Consider the following 21,902-nt stretch of genomic DNA (forward strand, 5'->3'; position numbering starts at 1 on the left):
TTAAAAACAGTGTGTAGGTCTATGAAAATCAGAGGAGAGAGATTGCCAGGGGCAGAAGACAAATACAGAAGAAAAGAAGTTTGATTAATGGGAAATCAAGACCTATCAAAAGGAAGGAGGGTCATTATCACCTGTAATGCGAAAGAAGGAGGAATCAGTTAGCTCACGGTATGCCATAAAGTCAATATCAGTGTCCAGTCTTTGGTTCATAGTATCCAGTCAGCTTATGATTTTTTCTTCCCAAGCTGGCCTGTTTTGTAAATTTCCCTTTAACACAAGAATAGTAAAGTCAGAAAAGTTGATTCAACAGATGGCTTATGACTTTCACCACAAATTTAAATCATCATCAGAAGCAAACTCACCACTGTTCAACAGACATCAAATGGGACACAGCCTTGCCTTAACAACTGATGCAAAACATCTCCAATGCTGTAACAATCAACACCCCCACAACACATCCATCAGAATCCACGGATCCTATATATGCTGGGCTCATCTCCATGTGCAATTAATGAGGCTGAATTCACTCCGGCGCAATTGGTACCGGTGTAAACTAATCTGGGCGCAGCATCTGAATGTGCGCCCTGCAACAGGAACAAATTGAGCCCAGGTGGAGCAGTTCAGGCTTGGAAGCAGGCAGAACCTTGGCCCCCTGCTGGCTTGGCTGACTGGGAACGATTTGCTCCTGTATTACTTTCTGCACTTTCTGTTTAATCGTAATTATTTACTCCAGCGTAGGGTATTACTTGTGTCTGATGGGACTATGCTACAGCGCAGTAAATTACTCTACTGCACCCTAATTGTGTAGACATTGACAATTTACTGTGGAGCAAATTAGTGTACTCCACAGTAAAGCGCACATGTAGACGTGCCCAGCTTTTCCAAAATGTGGTCCAATCCAATGCACCAAATGCCCTCATGGTAACTTTTTGAGTAAAAGTAGACAGAAACTATGCATCAGAATGAACTCTCACAGCAAATCACACTTGATCTTGACCTACAAGAGGCCAAGAAGTGAGAGAGACACAAACATCGATAGAGCACATTTTTCACAGAACAACCACTCCCTTCTGACTTCACTTTCCCCTTCACTGTCACTTGATAGAAACAACATTCTAATGACCTCAAACATCTGCTTCTTCATGATTACTACAGCCAAAAATACTTTCATTGTTTCCACAGAGAACAATAGCTAGCAAACACAGAGCTCAACCCTGCCTACCTGGACTGAGTTCCAGAAAACTGAACTTGAAATGCAAGTTTTCCATCAAACAAGTCTCTAAGGCAGTGGCAGCCTGAACAGAATCCATCAGTCACAAGACGTACCACTGCATGTTATTGGCATTGTGGTGGAGCACCAGTGGGGTGCTCATCACTTAGGGATGTTGCAAGCTCTCTTCAGGCCATGAGAAAGGGGGCATGAGTTGAGGTCCTGTTAACTTGGGGGACCGAATTTGGCTCAGGAAAGCCTTCAAGTACCTGAGGCCACAGATGGGCCTGAAGCCGATTGGAGGGTGGCACAGGAGAAGGCGCAGAGAAATAAGGGGGTGAGTCAGCAGCTCTGTATGGAGAGCAGCTGGGGGGGGTTACCCGGCTATGAGACAAGGGCAGAGCCTGCGTAGTATTTTGCAAACCGCCCAGTGCTCATTTGGATGAGGGCAGCAGGGATGCCCAAAAGGCTGTGCTCTTGCTGGCCGGGGAGTGAAGGGAATTAAGCCCGAGGACCCTTGAAGATAGGGCAGGGTGTGTGTGGCCCCAAGGAAAAGGAAGGGTGGTACAAGTGAGGCCCAGCAAGGGCAGTATGACAGAGACCGTATAAGAGACGGTGGAGTATGAGAGTGCTGGCAGTATGAGTGTGGCCCATAACAGGACAGATCATGAGAGGCTTAATACTGCAATGAGTTGGGCCCAGCCTCAGGCTGGAGCTTTCCACAATTGTTAGAAACATCTGTGAGGCATGGGACATATAAAGGGAGGCAGGAGCATGTACTCAAGGCCCTAGACACCAGGGCCCAAAAAGGGCAGCCTCCCGCCTAATTAAGATCATGATTACTTAACAGTAAGATGTGGCAGGTGAGATAGGCAGGAAGCGTGCCCAGAGGCAGTGGGAGACCAGCACTGTGGATGGTTGGGGAGCTCCCACTTCACCACAGGCATATTAGTTTACCATTATTGTATCCAAGGGTTTCATGTGCTATACAAGTTAAGCCACCTGGTGCAAGTAAGTCTGGAACCCTGTCTTGCACACCACAAGACAAAAGCCTAGGTGTGGACTTTGCCATCTTTGTTTCTTGGATCCTGTATTCCAGTACAATCTAAAGCAGTGGTGCTCAATCTTTTTGGCCCTGTGAACCAGATTAATGGTGTGGGGCCTGTCTGCAGGCCCGATAGGCTCTGGAACCTAATGCCACTCACTTTCTGCTTCATGTGCCAGGACTGGGCTCTGGAGGCTCCCCATCAGTCCAGAGACTTGGCAGTAGGGGAACAGTGCCACCATGTTTCCAGACCAGCCGGGAGCCCCATAGGCCAGATAATATTATATTGTGAGCTACATCTGGCCCATGGGCCAGAGGGTGAGCAGCCTTGATATAAAACCCTGAAGAACATCTGTGACAGTGTATAGCCATGAAAGGAGGACACCATGATTCAGGAGTGTCAAAATCTACCCACTGATTTACAGTAACCGAGTTAGGGTAACAGATCATTTGTTACCATCATATCATCAGATGAACACTGATCACGCTGACCCATAGTGTGCCTGTATCACAAGAGGTGTGAAGGTAAATTAGGACAGGTCCAGGATCCTGACCATCTTAAAACACTATATGGGAGTCAAACCCACCACCGCTAAAAAGGAAAATACAGAAACTGGTCTATAGCAAATGACACAAGGCAATTCTCTTGGAACAGCTCAAAAGCTTACCCACTAGAGAACCTGAAACATTTCCCTCTCCCTGCAAGGTAGTCATTTTCATGATTTAATAACATGAAAACCATCACCTAGATGCTTGGAAAAACAAAAGATCCATCCCACCAGCATTGAGTAACAGAGAACTCCAAGTGCTGGTCATAGCCTTGTTATAAACTAATGAGAACCATGATAGGCCACAAACAGGCAGAAAACTTAAACCTGACCAACGCATAACCAAGATGAGCATTTCTCTGATAGTCAGCTCAGCTTTTCTTGCAAAGAGCACTGAGGCTAGAAAACAACAGGAATAGTTTTCTAATCATTAATATTTTGGGGTTTTTAAAAAAAATTATCATCAACAATTGGGACAAAATCTTGAAAAATGTGGTGAACTGAATCCCCTACCCCACAACATTCAGATCAGATTAACCGAAGTGTTTGTTTCAGTAATTCAAAAATGTTTCATTTCAATTTTAACTTTGAAATATATTTACCATAAATCACCTTTCAAAATGAAAAGTAATTTTGAATGAAGGCATGAAACTATTAATTTGAAAAAATTGCATGTTTCAACAAATTCAATTATTTTTAAAAGGAACATTTATTAAAATAACCCCTTTCCTACAAAGATCCTCAGTTCCAACAAAATGGCACTCCTGGAGGAAGAGGTGTTTCATCAAAATATTCCCAACCAGCCCTACTTGAGACATACTCATAGAGATTGATTGTCTTGTATATTCAGATGTTATAATTGTGCTACAGCACAGTCACATCCAAACAGACCCCTCTAATTATCCCACATCAATGCCACACCTTAATTCATTTTTATAATTGTACATAAAGTACACATTCCTTCTATGCAATGCATGAAACTATCTTTGCGTTCTGAACAAGAAACATACTTCTCATTCATATAATTTGGGTCAAAGCCAGATGGAATTAGTTTCCTTTATGGGTATTTCCTATATGTCTGAATTGTCAGCATTACTATGGATTGTCATCATTTTCCTGTTATACACATAGATTAGAACTGAGGAACAAAATGTACACCCTCTACCACTAGGCTTTTCCCATATGGCATGTTTCATTAAAATACTAATGTCTGCCCCCAAATTATTAACCCTCTTTGTACTGTTCTATTCTAATGAAGTGTAAAACTACATGCGTGTGAATCATTCTGAGAATATAATTTACTTGATGGAGTTAGCTACCTTTTTATTTAAAAAATGTTCATGAGCAAATCAAGACTTTCCTGGATTTATTCTTCATTTGAACAAATTATGCAATTTTTTTGAAAACATATTGATCATAAACAAACAATTGGCAGTATCTGAGCCTGTATGTGGCATTGGAGCTCTTGGCCAGGTCTAGACATTACATTTTTTACTGGACCAAGCAATCAGAAACTGGTCCAAACCCATAACAGAACAGAAGTTCAGCACACACCGACTGATTTAAAAATGGCAGAACCAAAGGGCAAATGTGTGTTCTGTTCACTACCAAGCTAAACTACACCACTTACAGAAAACCGCATAATGTAGATTGATTCCACCTCAGGCTTTTTGAATGTCTTTACCTAGCCTTTGACTAGCTGTACCTTGTCACTTAAGCAATACATTTTGTGTTCGGTGACTGGGGCCATGTCTACATGAGATGCCGACTGCACAGCAGCTCATTACTACTGGACAGCAGCATCACATGGCACAAAGTGTGAGGTGATGCTGTTGCACAATAGTGATGAGCTACTGTGCAGTCAGCGTCACCTAAAAGTCATTTGGTGATGCTACTGTGCAGTAACTTTGATTGCGTATACAAGTACTAAAAGACTGTGCAGTAACAACTGCACACAGTCAGCATCTCATGTAGACACGGCCTAGGTGCCTTACTCAAATGGAGGTCCAAAAAAAGCCACTGAGCTCTGAATCTTATGGGAATAACAGTACGTAGAAATTAGCAAGCAAACAGAATGAGGGAATTTTAACATTTTAAAACAATTTTCTTTCTGGACCACACAAAATTTGCATGATGTATTATTTTTAGAAATACTGGAATCTGCCAGAAGCAGATTTTGCTGTGATAGTCATCATATTCACAGAAGGTAACTGATGTTTGTATGCATTTCTAACTGCAGAAGATTTAGCCACATTAGGAAAAGCACTTTAGCGCATGTGTAGACGCATCCACGGAGAACATCTCAGTGGGGAAGTTTCTGTCCCATCAGAACTAAGGATCCAGCAGCCACCCTACTGAACCACATATCTTCTAGCATGTGGTCTTCCTTTCCGCATATTTCCATTATAGAAATGGATAAATAAGGTAATATATAAATTATTTTATGTGTAAAAAGCACGTATGTATTACATATTACCTTATTTATCCAGCTCTCAATAAAAGCTATCCCGTGTATTTGCTATAGTAAAAAAGTGAAGAATACTTATACTTTATGACTTTTCAGAATACAAATTCTAAATACATGAAGTATTTGGCAGACCATATGTTGAAAAACCATTAACATATGCAATCAGAATTTGTTCTGAAAATATGTCACATCCTTATCAGAAGTATGCTGATTGCATGATGCTAAATATAGGTGGATATGCCTCTCCAGTTTTCAGCAGTCCAAAAGTTCTTTGGATGTGAGGCAAGAGAACAGCATTCAGAATATCTCTAGAATTTGTGCACACATTCCTCAGTGGGTGAAAAGGTAAAGCTTTGCCATTTTACTATGCCTAGTAGTAGCAGAGCTCAGACTTCTAAATGTGGGCCTTGTCTTCAAAGAGAGCACCTGGCAGGGTTATAGCTGGAGTATAAGCAACATCTACAATTAAGGTTTCGTATGATTTTCCATTCCAGCTCTTTTTTTTTAGACACTGGTACCTTTTATCCTTCAAGGGGCTTTCTTATATATGCACAGGTTTTGTGTGTGTGTGTGTACATGTGTGTGCATGCATGCATGTGTGCATATGTGTTCATGTGCATTTGTAGGTTTTAACGAAATTGGTGTATCTCTTTCTGAAAAAGAAGTGGAAAAGGCAGTTTTCTTATTTAAAAAAAAACCTTTTACAGCTTTACCTTGAACAGCATCAGTCTTTAATGACCAAGAGAAAAGATTAAATTTGGCATGGACGTAGCCCAGCTTCCAATAAAATTAGTGTTGTTTGACTGAATGGCAACCCACTCAAATCACTTTCCCTTTACAGAATATTTTTAAAATACCAGTATTGAGCTGGTAGTCTCTGCAAGGCCACATGGCACAGGTGTGAATGGCTAGTTTAAATAAATAAATACAGGTAATAGTTTAACAACATACTGAAAAAATACAAATGGTGTAAACTGATTGAGGACTCTCTGCCCATTCACTGCACTTTGAGGCTAGGGACAGAAGTTACACATAAACCAGTATAAGTGATCAGAAACAGATTCAAATCTGTAATAACAGAAATTCAGTGCACATAATCTGCTTTCAAAATGGCTAAAACCGGTTTAAGATAAACCTAGATTAATATAGTATCAGACTTAACTGATGTAGACTAAATCAGTGTGATGAACTTCTATCCTAGATCCCCTCCAGATTCAAGTTAACTCACAGTCCCCCTGCATCCCAGGATGCTTTGTACCTTCGCTGCAAACCATCATCCTGCCCCACAGGGCGGGCGGGCTAGCTTTGGTCCAAGCTGTCTGCTCCAGGCAAGCAGGGAGGCATACTCTAGAGTCCCCCTGGCTTCTGGCCTGAGCCACTGCAGGCCTGTGGCTGCATTTCCAGAATCAGAAGTGAATGCCTGTTCACTTGTTTATCAGTACAATTTATGCAGCTTAGACTAATCTGCAAAGATTGAGTCAATTCAACTTCCGGCTTTTTGACTGTCTGTACTTAGCTATAACGTGCATTTTAAGGTTTGCATTTAATGTGGCATGCCAGGACTCTGGCAATAAAGTCCTACTACCTTCTTAGCCTATAGACAATGATAAAACACACATCTAAGTGACTCTTTCCTTAATTTTTGTATTTTAAATCTTTAAAAAACTCTTGCTGTACAGAGCATTTAAGCAGGCACTGTAAAGGTCAAGTGACTGCTTTAAAACATAATAGTTTGCAAACACTAACTAGCAAGGAGATTCAAAAGAGCTTACAATGTAAGGGCAATGTCCTATCCTGCAAAACATCAGGCAAGTTTCCCAGCTGCATCCGCATTTCACTTAATAATCAATATTATTCAATATCTAGCATTAGACAAATGAGGATTTCTGGTTTTAATTTAATGTGTGGAGTATAATCATTACAGTTATTCTGTTGTGAATTACATTTGTAAATTTCCATATAAAGTTCTGGTAAAACATAAGGAATTTGTTTTCCATTATCAGAGTCCAAAATTTGTTGTCAGTTGGCCCATATTACATAAGTTTGCTGTCAAACTTGCCATGTGTCACTATATACACTCTTCCCTTTTTTCATCTCTCAGTAAAAGATTTTCCTACACAATTGATTTCAAAGTCTTGTAGACTTCATGTTTACATGTATGACAATTTATTGTTTTTAACAGCTTAGGGAAATCTTTGCACCAGGGTAAGTGTTTTTTAAATGGTGTCTGTTTGTTTTTGTATCAGCAATAGAAGCAGCAATGATATGTTGACATTTCGTACTGTTTAAAAAAAAATCAGTTTTTATATTGAATGATGACAAGGTTTACTGAATTCATTAACATTATTCTGCTGTTAGAAATCATGTATTTTTTTAAAAAAAATAAAGCACTTTAGAAAAAAAATGTTACTGACAAGTAGAGATGTGTCTTGTATACATGGTTAAAAGGGCTAGCATGAGCAGCCCAAATGTGTGTTCTGTGAATACTGCAGTCAAAATGGGACGTTGATAGAGCCAACTAAGTCACTATTTAACAATAGCATTATTTGGATTCCTATAGGGAAAAAATCTCCAAATAATATTAACAAGTTGTTTAAAAATCTTTTAACTAATAAAATAACATTTTAAAAGGGAAACATCAGACATTTCTGTGATTGAAAAATCATGATTGGGCTCTTGTATTTGTGAATATTAATATAATAAGCCAACTTTTTCAGACAAGGCCCACTCTCTCTGGTGCTTCAATGAGTAAAGCAGTTTTATTGAGATATCCACTAAAATAAACAGAGTGGCAAAATGTGCCTTTCAGAAGGCACTGGCGATATGTTAACTTCATCAGTTGCATATCTATCCTGCCTTTTGATTGACTTCAGACTAACATGGCTAAACTAACTCTCTCTGCTCAAAGATATCTTTGCCACAAAAGAGGCCACTTGGGGCATGTAAAAACTGAAAGCAATAGGGAGAAGATTGAATAGGAGAAGTCATTCAGTCCATTCTCCCTGTCAATGAAAGATTTGTAACATTCAGTAAATATTCTTGGTGCTTATTGCAGTTTAGTTTCAAAACTCCCAATTGATAGTTTTACCACATGACTAAGGAGGTTAATTCCACAGCATAAAAGACTTCAATCCCTGGCTGCAGAAAGGCCACCAGAAGAAGACAGTTTGTGGTAAGGAGGAGGTGAGGTATAGGGGAGCAGAGTTGCCAAAACGTAGCCAGGTTCACTGGAGGGAGTGTGCTTATTCACCGCATTCCTTCAGTGGCTTTCAACGGTGAAGCACTACCAATTAGTTGTCACTGCCTTGAACCACCCAATTACTGGCTGGCTTTGGGCAGTTTTAAAACTTTTAACTGCTTCCAACCCAGAAGTGGGAACTTTGTTGAAGCAAGACTCCTCTCCTACTGTGACAGTGTGAGGGAAGCAAGCTATAGATCTGTGTTAGATCATCCTCTGCATTTGTAAATGACATCTACTATTTTGGGATGATTGGAAGAATTGCATTATCAGGGATTGGGATTGCATTTGACTTAAATTAAAAACTTGCCCAGCAGAACAGCAAAATCTGGAGTAGAAAAAAAAAAGATTACTAGAACCAGCATTTAATGGCTGGCACTCTTCAGTGAACATCAAGACAAAGGCAAAAAAACCAATGGTTTATAAAACACTCAAGGGCATATGAAAATCTTTGTTTTTGTTGTAATTGATGTCAGAAGTAAAGGGGAGACCAGTGGGATAAGTTTAACTTCATGGTGCTATCTGTGGAGCTGGGTATACTTATTTTCATTTTGGCTCCCTCTTTAAATTCCTCCAATACAGACAAAACTGTGGTATATAAAATACATGGTATGCTCATGCTAAATAAAGTATATGCTGTCTACTCCTCCACAATTTCTAAAAAGCCTTACTTAAACTCCTTATGAAAATGTTTACAGAGAGCATCTTGTGATTGATTGCATTTTTATAATGCAAAATATTAGGCTAAGGAGTCATTTGAAGTTTATAACTGATATGCAGAATTAGGCCCTATACTGATTATTCTTATGGGGCAGCCACTCTATAAAATTAAATGTTCAAATATTAAGGCCAAGGTACTTGTTAAATTTGTGTTAATTTTGGTGACGCTGCCTGTCAGATGGTGGCCAGTTCATAACTCCATATTCATTTGTAAGTATGATGGCCGAAGAAAAGATACCTGCTCAAGAAGCAGAGTGGGAGTTCTGCTTACTAGACTTGTGGGTGGAAGAGAAAACTTGCTACAACAAAATACAAATATAAAGACAGAAAAATATCGCAGAGGGTTCCAAAACAGTCAACAAATTACTAAATTATAGAAAGCTGAATAACTTCAGTCACCACTGAACATGGCCAGATCTTTAGTGGAACCCAACAGCTGTTTAAATGCACATAGAAGCAATACTTGCTTTCAGCCAGAAGTGAAAAAGCCCCATCCAAATAAATTAATCTATGTGAGAGGCAACGATTGCTTAGGGTGATATCTTTTATCAGATCAACTATATAGCTGGGCTGGAGTTTGACAATAGGGCTGTGTGAAGCTTTGGGTACTTATTCAATTCAGAGGAGATTTGGCCTGATTTGGAAGCAGAATCTCTGAATCCGAATCAAATCGGGAAACCAAAAAAAATGGTCCAAATCTATTAAAAACTCTCCAGATCAATCTGGAAAAGATTTGGAGAGCTTCAGAGATTCAGGCAGTCCCCGCTTGCTGCCACAGAGAGCTGGACCCAGACTTGGTGCTGGTAAGTAGCGGGTAGGGGGGGCTGGTAGAGGGGGGAGGGGACCATGGGGGGACCCCTGCCAGACCCCATCCCCTGCCTTCTCCTCCAGCCCCCCTGAGCACCCCCAGCCCCTGTCCATTCTCCCAGCCATGTCAATGGCTGCCCAGCCCCAGTGTCCCAGCTCTTTAAAAAAAAAAGCCCTTCACTCACTGGCTGCTGCCAGGTGGGGAGGCAATCCCCACTGCCCCACACTGTGTGGGGGCTCTGCCATGAGCCCCCATCCTGCGCCTGCTCTCCCCACCCATGGCTGCCCTGCCTGGCCCCAGCTACCAGTTCTTTTAAAAAAAAAAAGCCCCACACTCAACAGCTGCTGCAGTGGGGGGCAGCAGGGATTGCCCCTCCCTTCTCCCCTACCTGGGAGCATCCAGTGAGTGCAGGGCTTTTTTTTTAAAAAGCCAGAACACTGGGGCCGGGTGGGGCAGCCATTGACGGGGCTGGGAGAGCAGGCAGGGGATGGGACCTGTTTGATTTGGAGATTCGGCAGTGGCTGAATCTCTAAATCAGATTCAGCTGAATGGATTTGGAACAGTGATCTGAATCACCAAATCGAATCACTGTCCCCCGAATCAGCCAAATCCGAATCCAAAGAGAATACTAGCTGCTTCGCATAGGCCTATTAGACAAGCTTTTGAATTCAAGACAATCTGTATCAGGTTTGACTGTTCTGATATCACCGTAAGAAATCCTTGCCTCTCACATAATTTCTGGATCATTATGGCTTCAATATTGTTCTTACACTACCTTAATCTACGCATTTATATTGCTGTCACTTCAATAGTTTTCAGCTACACATGGGACTTTTGTAATTACCTACATGGAACTTTAGCAGAAACTAAAGATGCCACTTCATCTATTATAAAAGGTTAATTTAGGTCTTTAATGACTCTGAGTCAAATCCTGCCTTCATATATATGCATAAATAATTCCTACTAACTTCAATAGGATATATATCTGTGCATCCTGGGTACAAAGATGGCCTTGTAAAGAATGTTTTAAAATATTAAATGCAACTTAGGCCTCTGGAAAAAAAAAGCTGCAGAAAGCACCAAACCCTAAAGACAGAGACATTCTTAACTAAAGCAAAAAAACAGTTTATTTGGTAAACCAGTAAACCATATTGAATATTTAGCAAACCAAATCCTCAGACATGTAACAAATACATTATAATCAAGGAACCAGCCAGGATATCTTTTGGTGCCTGCTAAATATCAAGGGTTTGCAGTTATGCCTCTTTCTGTCTGAATCATGAAGCCTGAGTTCCAGTGCCCAAAGAAGCCAACACCCACCCAGATACCAACCATCTGAGGCTGATCACCTTACTAAAAGACAACCTTTCAGATTTACAACCGTGTTGCACTGGGGAGAGAAATGAAAGACTCAGTGCATTCTCTCTCCCCTACCACTAGATTGATCATAATTTGAACATTCAAAGGAAGTGTAGAGAAACAGACACTTTTTAACAAACAGTTCCGGCCACATTGATAACACAAATTTCTCTTTCTCTAAAGTCCTTTTCTGAGACTGAAACTTTTGTAAATCTATAGGAACCACTCTATGATGTTGTCTTACAGCTGCCATACAAAGACCAAGAGGAGTCTCCTTTAGAGACTGAAAAAGTTCAAAATAAAAAAGTCAGTTAATTAGGATTTACACTGGTCTGAAAATGTGTGCATTTATTGGGCGCTGACTGTTTTTACTAACCTCTCCACCCCCACCACAAAAAATAACAGTGGCTTGGCAAATGGAATTTACAATGATGACATAGGCAGAAACAGACCCAAGTTTGTGGAGGTGTTTGCAGTGCAATAGGAGAAAGGAAATAGTTTGGAGATGGGGTCTAGTATACATACTATAAACAGCCGTTACATCGTGTAATTATTTTTCCCCAAGGTAAATGTCCTAACTCAGAAATGCTTCCTACCAAAGGCTTGAGGCCTTTTGCATTCAGATGTACAGATTATTAGAGAAAATGGTATTTTGGCCCCTCAAAAAATCCCTAGGCATAGTCGAGCCCTTTAACACGCAGATTGTATTAATAGTTAATGGATAAAATGTATTAAGAGAAGTGTGAGCAGGGGCCAGAACCAGACGTTCCTACCTCCCAGGAAAGTGCCCTCCTCAATGAACTAAGGAGTTAAGTTCCACCTTGCACTTGTTTCCATCCAGGATGGATAGAACAGGACGGGTGGAAAATGTCCTCACTCCTTCCTACAATGCCTCACCATTAGGACACTCTCCTGCAAAATGGAAAATGTGGTTTCAGCCCCTCTACAGCCGAGCACTATACCCCATGTTCCCCATTTCATGGGCAAATCCCTCACCCAGTAAACTACTAGGCAGATGGGTTTTCCTCCTTCCTGAGTTAAATATGGACATTGAAATGCATCCCAGGGCCTAACACTTTCTATTGGCTTCCAGAAAGGAACTCAGCTTGTGTGCTCTGGAGATGTATCAAGGGATGTATCATAAAGTAAAATCAAAATATTAGAAAAATCCATGAAACATATTCAAATTAAAAAATAAAATGCATACAAGAAGCCTTAACACTGGCCTGTAGTGGCTTCATGCACTAACCAGGCAATTATGTACTTTGATGTTAAAACAAAAGAATTCCAGTATTGAAAAAATAAAACTGAGGATTTTTCCCCCCCAGAAAACAGCATTAAAACCTTGAAAAATGAACAAGACCAATTACTCAAAATTGGCAATTTTCACATGACTACTTTGTAAGAATCTTATTTGGTATCTGTATAACCTAGTCCATAATGTAAGGTGCAGAAAATGGTATCTGCAATAGTACAAGTATGAGATTTGCAACAGCTGCCAAATTGGAAACAGTAGCGTTGTCAAATCATGTTTCATAGTGTATCAATGACTTAGCTGAAAATACAATTACATTCCAAAGTCCAGAAAAAGCAAATATTTAATCATTCTACTTGATGAATTAACAAGGGTCTTTGTTTCTGCACAGGTTTTAGCATTTGTGAGAGATGTTTCTGAAGAGTCTATTAGAGGCCACTTACTCTTTTTGAACTAGTGGGACAGGACACAGAAGAAGATGCTGCTCTTCACACATTACTGGAAGCCAAAGACATTTTCTGTATTCAGTGAGGGAGCTACAAAGATAATGCCACAGCAATGACAAATAAGGACAGCAATCCTAGAATTCTACTTTCAAAAGCACCCCACCAAGTACCTTATAACACAAATATTTCATATAACACCCAGTTCTTGCTATATTGAAAGTACCTGGAAATCTGTACTAGGTCCTCCACGAAGCTGTTGAAGTAGTAACTTTCACTGTAAGCTTTCCATTACATTTTCTTGTTTCCTCTGCTTTGAGATAATCTTTCATTAGTGGTCCTTTTTTACCCCCAAGTAAGAGCTCTTGTAAAGTACTAAGTAGAATCTATAGAGGCAGAATGATCAGCGTTCTTCCCTTGCTGATGCCTTCAAAACTTTATCATGAATGGCATGTTTATTTTGGCTCATGTAAATATCCTTGAGCCAGGAAGTGCTCATCTATGCTTCTGCAACATGGGGTGCCTAGCACCAAGGTGGGGACCTATGCACACTGTTCACAACCCAGCACCCAAGACTGTAAGCACACTCCAAGCCAGAAATATGTCAATGGGCCTGCCCCAGGCTTATCCCTCTGTACCTACACAAGAGACTTTACCAGCAAACTTCCTGGTCTGGAAGATTTGCCTGGGAAGATTTTGAGTGGAATTTGCTTGGGCCTCCCTACAGAAGCTGAACTCTTCTCTCTGAAAGATGAACAGGAGTGGCCATGTCTTTGACTAATAAGTAGGATCATTCATCAGAATACTTGGAGATACATCTTTCTGCTTGCAAAGAAACTCAGATTTGGTTTGTGTCACTTAGTTTTATCATAGTAACTTGGTCATGATTGGAACTCATAAATCAATATCTAAAATAAAAACAGATCTAACTGCAGGTTTATTTCCTGAAGAATCACAAGGAGGAAAGAAGTGGATTACCAGCCCTTGTATCTATGGTGTGCCTGATTCAATAGCACTGACTAGGCAAAACAAAATGACATACTTTTTTCTGACAACCCCTTAAAGCTGACTTTATCTGGTGAAAAAATATGCAAATATTGGTATAAAAAGAGGAGGATTCAGCTTTAGTTGCACAGACTATGAAATCTGTTGTTCTATTTTCATCCTCAATTCTGGGTTAATTTTCTCTTCCATGACTGACATAAAAAACAATGTATAGCCATTATTTCAAGTGAAAATTAATTAAAGCTGTGCATTTTACCAAATTAGGCTTTGCATAGAACAACTTTCAACAGAAAAAGTCTCATCCATCATGCTGAACGTCAAATGCATTTAAAACATTTTTGCTGTCCTTTACAAATCACAATTACATAATTACTTGTAACTTTCGTGGTTACAGTTACAGAACTGGACCTCCTTAGAGCTGGGAGTAGAGATATTGCAGACAGGCAGGGCATAGTCACAGAACTTTTCTTAGTCTGCCAAAGGATTATCAGCTTTGACAGTGTGGGAAATCCTAGTGTAGGCCACCAAACAGCCTCCAGGTAGTAAAAAAGTCCCACACATTAACTGAATTTGAATGACAATAAAAATATTCTGTTTATGCCTCAACTTCTCTTCATTATATGTTTGTGTATTACCTAAAGGGCTAAAACAAACCTATGGTATAGCCTCCTTTCAGACAGCAAAATGTAATTTAGACCCTGGTAATACTCAGTATATTTTTAGAAGCCAAAAGAGTAAATTGCCTTCTATTTAAGTACACTGGTATTTGCATTGTCACAGTACATTACATGGACTTGATGCTTAACATATAACTGCACTGATCTTTGTGGCAATCATAATAACAAAAGAAAGTTGTTTGGAGATCTTCTATTTTTATTTTTTTTAAAAAACAATGAAAACCTTTCCATTGAAGGGCCACATGTAAAACTATGGTTTTTCTGCAGAGAGACCCAACGCTGCTTATTACCTACAGTATGCTAGCTATGATGAACAGACCACCATAGTTGTGACAACTGATGTAGCTGCCTCCAGGGTAAAACAAAGGTTTACATATTACACAAGCAATTTAACTGTTTTCTAAACATATTGCCAAGACAGTGGGAGTTGGCAGCATACACTGTGTTTTAGGTTTTGGATACTTGGATTAGAAGTGACTGCTGATTGTAGACCTTTTTATTTGTTTTCTGCAAACTACAAGCAACCTAGTAACCTAGCAAAGAATTCTTCACAGCACTTAAACTTGTCTTCATGGCTTCCTAAATATTACATACAAAAGTCACTCCACAAAAGTGGCATAAGAGTCTGTGCATACATAAGAAAATTGTCTTGTTCCAACTCTTACAGGGTCCCCCAAAGTGAAATGTTTTATAATCCTTTTTTTGTGCAGTAGTCAGGGAAGAGAAAAAAAGATTTGGACAAAGATTATCCACAAGAAAGAAAGAGAGACTTTTGGTGGGTTTCAACTGAAACACAATAAAGAACATAATTAACTTCACAATTCTTTGTGTTTTTCATTTGACTGCAGGGAGGAGATGAAAGAGGACTGTTAAGCCTTGCATTCCATCCCAATTACAAGAAAAATGGAAAGTTGTATGTGTCTTATACCACCAACCAAGAGAGATGGGCCATTGGACCTCATGACCACATCCTTCGGGTTGTAGAGTACACAGTATCCAGGTATCAGTAAAAGTCTAAACATCCCAAACTCAGTTTTATCATCTCTCTTTATTTGGGATTTCTTACTTTTTTAAATGAACTGTCAACTAGTATATCATCTGGCATATTTAGGAACTTTCTCACATTCCACTGGGTTTATTTCAAGCAATAGTTTTAAAACAGCAGTGAGTCTATTGCCTTATTCTCTTATTTTCTATGCTGCCATTGTCATTTGTATTAGAGTGGTTTCCAAGTTACTGTGTATATATATCCTGTGCAGTATCATTTGCATGACTTCTGGAAAACATAAATTTCTGGGTTACAATGGCTGTTCCTTACAGTGTCATTCATTAATTTAAGTTTATTAACTGTGGGAAATAATAGTAGCAGAGATACAAGAATTATTTTTATATCTTTATACTGCAGGAAAAATCCACACCAAGTTGATATGAGAACAGCAAGAATGTTTCTAGAAGTAGCAGAGCTACATCGAAAACATCTAGGAGGACAGCTTTTATTTGGTCCAGATGGATTCTTATACATTTTCCTGGGTGATGGCATGATCACTCTGGATGATATGGAAGAGATGGATGGTTTAAGGTACAAAAATTACCAATAGATTAAAAATGCCGAGTCTTTTTTTAAATTGTTTTCTGCCTTTAGATAATCATGAGGATAGGTCACTGGAGTCAACCAACATTGTAGTCACTCACCAGTAAACTCATAAGGGTAAACTCGACTCACCTTACTTTATTTAATTCTGTTGACTTTAGTGCATGAGTTAGACAAGCAAGATTTTGTTTATACTTACTACAAAACTGGATTTTTTGGCAATTTTGCACAGCTTGGATTCTGTGTAGCTATATTTGCACTGCTCTTTCCTTATGAGCATACTCAGAAGTCAGAAGACCACACTATGGTTGTGTAGGCTCTCTAATGAAATTGAATCACCTGGGCATACAGGTAATGTCAGGGAAGTCCCAGAACGATATAGTTTTCCTGTGGTTGCAGAAAAACCAAAACCAGCAGGTGTTTGACAGAAGAAGAAAGCCTTCCTAGACCAAAGACCACTACAAGGCAGAATGTTTTTAACACTATGCATTCTTATTAGAAATTTCTGGGTCTTGTGAACCATGTTTGCATACCTAACCATGTTAACATTGTGTGGTGCCCTTTGGCATCCTTGGAAGAATCTCAAGGCACTCCATGGGCCAGTACATCCTGGCTGAAAATCACTGCTTTAGCCCTGCAAACCCACAGAAGTTTGAACCTGCATCTCTGGCTCCTTAGCAAAATGGTCTAACAAGCAGGCTTAGGCATTGCCTAAGCACTTTCCAGCCCTTCTGAACCAGGCCTACTGGGGAGCAGAGATGGTCAGATATGTGGGGCCAGGAAGGAACAAAAAGCAAGTTGTCAGAACACAGGGTGACTTACTAAGAAGGATGATACTCTGGAAGGGAGTGAGCCCTTGTTTCAGGTTCCTGCCCTGGCTCCTGCCCTTAGTGGAGGCTGAACCACTGCTGCTTGCCCAGTTCAATATTAAATGCAAGATGCAGAAAACCTATTAGGAACCAGGGTCAAAACCCAAAGGACCCTTCCTACCAGGATATCATCCATGTCCCGAACCAGATGGGCTCTGCTTTCTTATCTTTCTCTTGGCTTCACATATCTCCTGCTCTTGGCTGCCCTGTGCTTAAGAGTATTTTGCTGGGAGGCAGGAGCTATACACAAATCTCTTTTGGGGGCGGGGAGCAGGGCTAGAACCTGGTTTCCAGCAGTCTAGGCAAATCCCTTAGTGAGGAAGTTCTTCAGCTAAAAGACGGGAGGGCTGCTATCTTCCTCTTCGTTACTTCTGGCGGGTACACACACACCTGGGTGATCCTATGAGTGGAAACAGAATCCAAACTGTGTCTAACTGCAAACCGTAGTTATGAGGTTACAGAAAATCTCAGTTAGGGCTAAATCTTATTACACGGAACTGTATTTTCAGTATATTCTTGTACTTGAAATAAGTTTCTTCCCACACATGTATTACCAAAGCATTTAATTAAAGTTGTCACCAGCAGTTGTGATTAGATTTAAATGCAGGAAGGACTCATTCCACTAAACAATTTTTCTCCAGTATGACCAACATGAAGAAAATAGAGACACAGATGTGTCATGAACTTTGTTTCTCCAACAACCATATACCATTGTAAATTATAGACCTGAACCACATGGGAGCCTATCCAAATAGCTAAAGAAACAATATCATTTCTACCTTTGGCTTTATATCTTTGCCACTTGTTTGGGCCTTTGTTGCATTGTTCTAAGCTCCACTTGGTACAAATTTGTTGTCATTTTGAATAAGTGTTGCATTGAATCTAGACAAAGCAGAGAGGAGGCAATACATTGAGGCTTCTGCAGCTCAGTGGGACAGTAAGTGTCTTCGTGCTTCTACAGCAAGCACGTTATCAGTGGCAGAGCTGAAGAACAATTCAGAAGCTTTATTTTAAACGCCTATAAAAATAATGGAGCCTAATGCAGAAAAGAGTGAATATAAACACTAAGTGCAAATGAGTTTTCATTCTTTTACATACAACTGAGTAACTTCATTCCTATTTTCTTCATAGTGCTCCACTCTCACAGTTCCTCCTGCCATAACATATGTTATGAGAAAATCTTTTTTTCCTCCTCCAATTTTCTGCAACAAAATAATGCTGGTTGACTGCTGACCAACCTTAACATCTTCTTTAAAAAATCCAATAAATGGGCAAAAGGGAGTTTTTACATAATGCATAATTGATCTTTGGAACTGGCTGCAAAGTAATTATCACACAATTACTGGTTAATCATGCAATAAATTTAGACCACCCACACCTGCAAAGTAATTACCACACAATAACAATAACTATCCAGCTATATAAAGAGCCAACCAGGTATAAAGTTAGTGCTTGAAAATGTGTAGCAACTCTATAGCTGGTTTCTATCCAGCTTTAATTTGAATGGGTAGCAGGACCAAAAAAACCAGGATAACACATAACAATGATCTAATACTCTAAAAAAGTTATACCCTGAAATATAAGAGTTAGAAATTTGCAATATCAACAGATTGTTTCATAAAGGTTTGTTAAAAGAATTCCAGGAAGCGCGTATAAAGAACAATGGACCTTTGGTCAGTTCCAGTGTAACAACTCTTATGACTCATATTGCTCAAAAATCTACACACGGTTCATTGAAGTGTGTAATTCCATTTGTTAGTTCATTGTAATACTGCATAAATAAACTGTATTGGCTGAAATACTTTTTAAAATCAATTGTGTTATCCTCCAACTTTCTCAGTGATTTTACAGGTTCCGTATTACGTCTGGATGTCAATACTGATTTGTGCAATGTGCCTTATTCCATACCACAAAGCAATCCACATTTTAACAGCACCAATCAGCCTCCTGAAATTTTTGCACATGGACTCCACAATCCAGGCAGGTAAGTAAATTACATTTATTCATCATTGTTCTACATATTGATGCTTACCATACTTGGTTAGTGCCAGGATAAATTCTGCTTTCAGCTGTTTTATACTTGTTTCTATTGAAATCAGAACTCACACAGAAGGCAGAAGAAATCAGCCCAGAATGTTAGGGTTAGGCAGCAAATGGTGACTTAAAGATCCTAAAAAGCATCTCTGTGAGTTTGGGCCTGTGTACCATAGCCATCCTCATCAGTTCAGATAGAGGCATTAGTTTTATAACTAGTGGGCAGTGAAATGTATTGTTTCTTCATAACTCAGTAATCCATTTCCTTATGAGTCCTGGGATAAAGGAGGTTGTCATCTGTGACCTTAGGTAACTGGTTCAAATGAAGGCCAGGATAATTTCACGTTTTTGCGAATTATGTTGAAAACAGCATACATAAAATAGCAGCCTCTGTGCCTAGCAAATACATGAGCAAATAAGAAAAAAATCCAGCAAATCTGAGACTAATTCACATCCTAAGGACTGAAAGGTTATAGAAGCTGAAGTAGTTTCTTGTGCACTTAAAAATGAGTTGCTTTGTGATAAAGTTTGAGGCACTTTTCTAGGGCAGTTTAAGGTACTTGGTACTGCTGCTGTCATAATACATCAGTATGAATGATAGAAAATATATTTGGGCCAAAGTGTAACTTTTCTTCAAAGTGAGAGAGAGACCGTGCACAAGAGCACAAGCGAGCACATTACTATCTACCTGTATTTAAGATACTGGAACTTTAGTGGAGCATTTTACCTTGATTTGAAAAAAATGTTTATAATATCTGTGAAGATAACTCACTGATGGCAGCATGGTCTAGTAAGCTAAACATGGAGATGAAATGCAGGAAGTGCCATATTCTGCACCCAGACAAATGGCCTGAGAAAAGTAATGAGAGTCACTGACCCAATATTTCCCCTAAATTTAAAACAAGACATAAATTTAAGAATTATGCCAGTGAGACTTTCTCAAACTTTCCCTTTTTTAAGATTAACAAAGGTCTCCTTTGGCCTGGAAACCTGTCCGGGGTACAAAACTACAAACAATGAGAGGTCATACTAGACTGAGATTCATAGGTAGCCAGTACTGGCCTTCATATTCAGACAGAATACGTTCTTTGGAGAGGAATGAGAGAGATTACTTAAATTACGATTTGTGGTCTTGTTCGTTCTTTGAAGAAATAAGAGGAAGACAGATCTCTCCATTAACAGGAAAATTTTAAATGCTGTGCTAATGAAAAAATATCTGGCTTTTCTCTAAACAACTCAGAGCCCATCCTATACTCCTAAGGTGTATTTGCTTTATTTGCACAAAGAATAAAAGCCAAAATCAAGTAGAACTCTTCTATTGTCCACTGTTCATTTTACCTTTTTATATCACCATATACTATGTTCTTTTTTAATTTTGTGTAAACTGATAGAATGGATTATATTATTGAATGCTTTCAGCCAAAAATATAAATTATACAAATATTATTTTATTATCTATAGTTTTTATTGTTCATTTTTGGTACTGTTGTAGCAACAGTTGTAAATAGTATTACTGCTTCTTCTATACCCAGCTTTTTCTGTGGCCTTAGGCAAATTGATTAATTATGCTTTCAGTTTCAAACATATAGGGGGGAAAAGGCACAAAATTAAGGCACAAAAAGTCACTACATCTTGTTCCAAAGTGACAAAAAAGTATTTTAAAATAACAGAACCTGTTAAGTTTGTGAAAGAAAATAGAACTTTGACAATTAAACTTAAAATGAAGAATTGGCAAATAATAGTTGAGACTAAGGTTAAAAAACAAACTTTTCCCAGCACAGAAAGACAGACAAGTGGAAAACAAACTAAACCATCTGGTGCAATCTAAACAAAATAAAGAAGAAAGCACAGTTCAATGAATTGGGTGGGTGGTACTGTAACTGTAACATTTCAGCCCATGGTTTGAAAAAATAAGAAACTCAAGTTGTTTTTAAAAAAAGGGGTTGGTTCTTTGCTCCCTTTCTAAAAGTCAAACCCTTCTTTGCAATAAGAATCAAGTATGCAGGTTGGCAGAATGACAGCTGGTTAACGTACCAATAACTTCATTTTTTTGTTAAGCAGAATTAATTTAAATTCAATTATCAACAATTAATATAAAACATAGGCTGCATGTGCTACAAAAGATACAGAAGGTCTTGGAGGAGGGTCACCAAAATCTCTTATGTATAAACTATTCTCTCTGTGATCTGGGCAAGTGTGTAGAAGGCTCCTCAGAAAAAAAGCTCTGAACCACAAAGAGACAATAGTCCTCCAAAAAAAAGGCCACACATTGGTCTTAGGCCATCAGGCCAAGAAGCAATTATTAGTAAAAGAACTGGGGCTACCTTTTCACTTGTCAGTTCATATGACATATTTTTTCCAACCTAATTTTGCTTCTCAGGTGTGCTGTGGATCGCCACCCAATAGATGCAAATATCAATTTAACAATACTTTGCTCTGACTCAAATGGAAAGAACAGATCTTCTGCAAGAATCTTACAGATAATAAAGGGCAAAGATTATGGTAAGTTCTATCCAGTGTAAAACCTATTATGAAAAAGACCCTTTCAAGGGGGGTTGGAAAGATAAATGCATACTAACACCACAGTAGAAAACATGCAGATAAAAAGAAATATTGTAAATATAATAGGGAAC

The 21,902-nt window shown here is 39.2% G+C and overlaps 1 protein-coding gene across 1 annotated transcript in view; it reads left to right on the top strand.

Annotated features, from left to right (window-relative positions):
- The window catches only part of HHIP (hedgehog interacting protein), a 183,002-nt gene extending 161,196 nt beyond the window's left edge, over window positions 1-21,806 (top strand). The window contains exons 9-12 of the mRNA XM_019521838.1: window positions 15,624-15,775; window positions 16,181-16,354; window positions 19,076-19,219; window positions 21,650-21,806. Of these exons, the coding sequence (XP_019377383.1) occupies window positions 15,624-15,775; window positions 16,181-16,354; window positions 19,076-19,219; window positions 21,650-21,791 (612 nt within the window). The 3' untranslated portion in view covers window positions 21,792-21,806. The remainder of the gene's footprint in view (window positions 1-15,623; window positions 15,776-16,180; window positions 16,355-19,075; window positions 19,220-21,649) is intronic.
- The last annotated feature ends 96 nt before the right edge of the window (window positions 21,807-21,902 follow it).

Source organism: Gavialis gangeticus, unplaced genomic scaffold, assembly GCF_001723915.1.
Source record: "Gavialis gangeticus isolate Ggan-Ray unplaced genomic scaffold, GavGan_comp1, whole genome shotgun sequence".
Lineage (NCBI taxonomy): Eukaryota > Metazoa > Chordata > Crocodylia > Gavialidae > Gavialis > Gavialis gangeticus.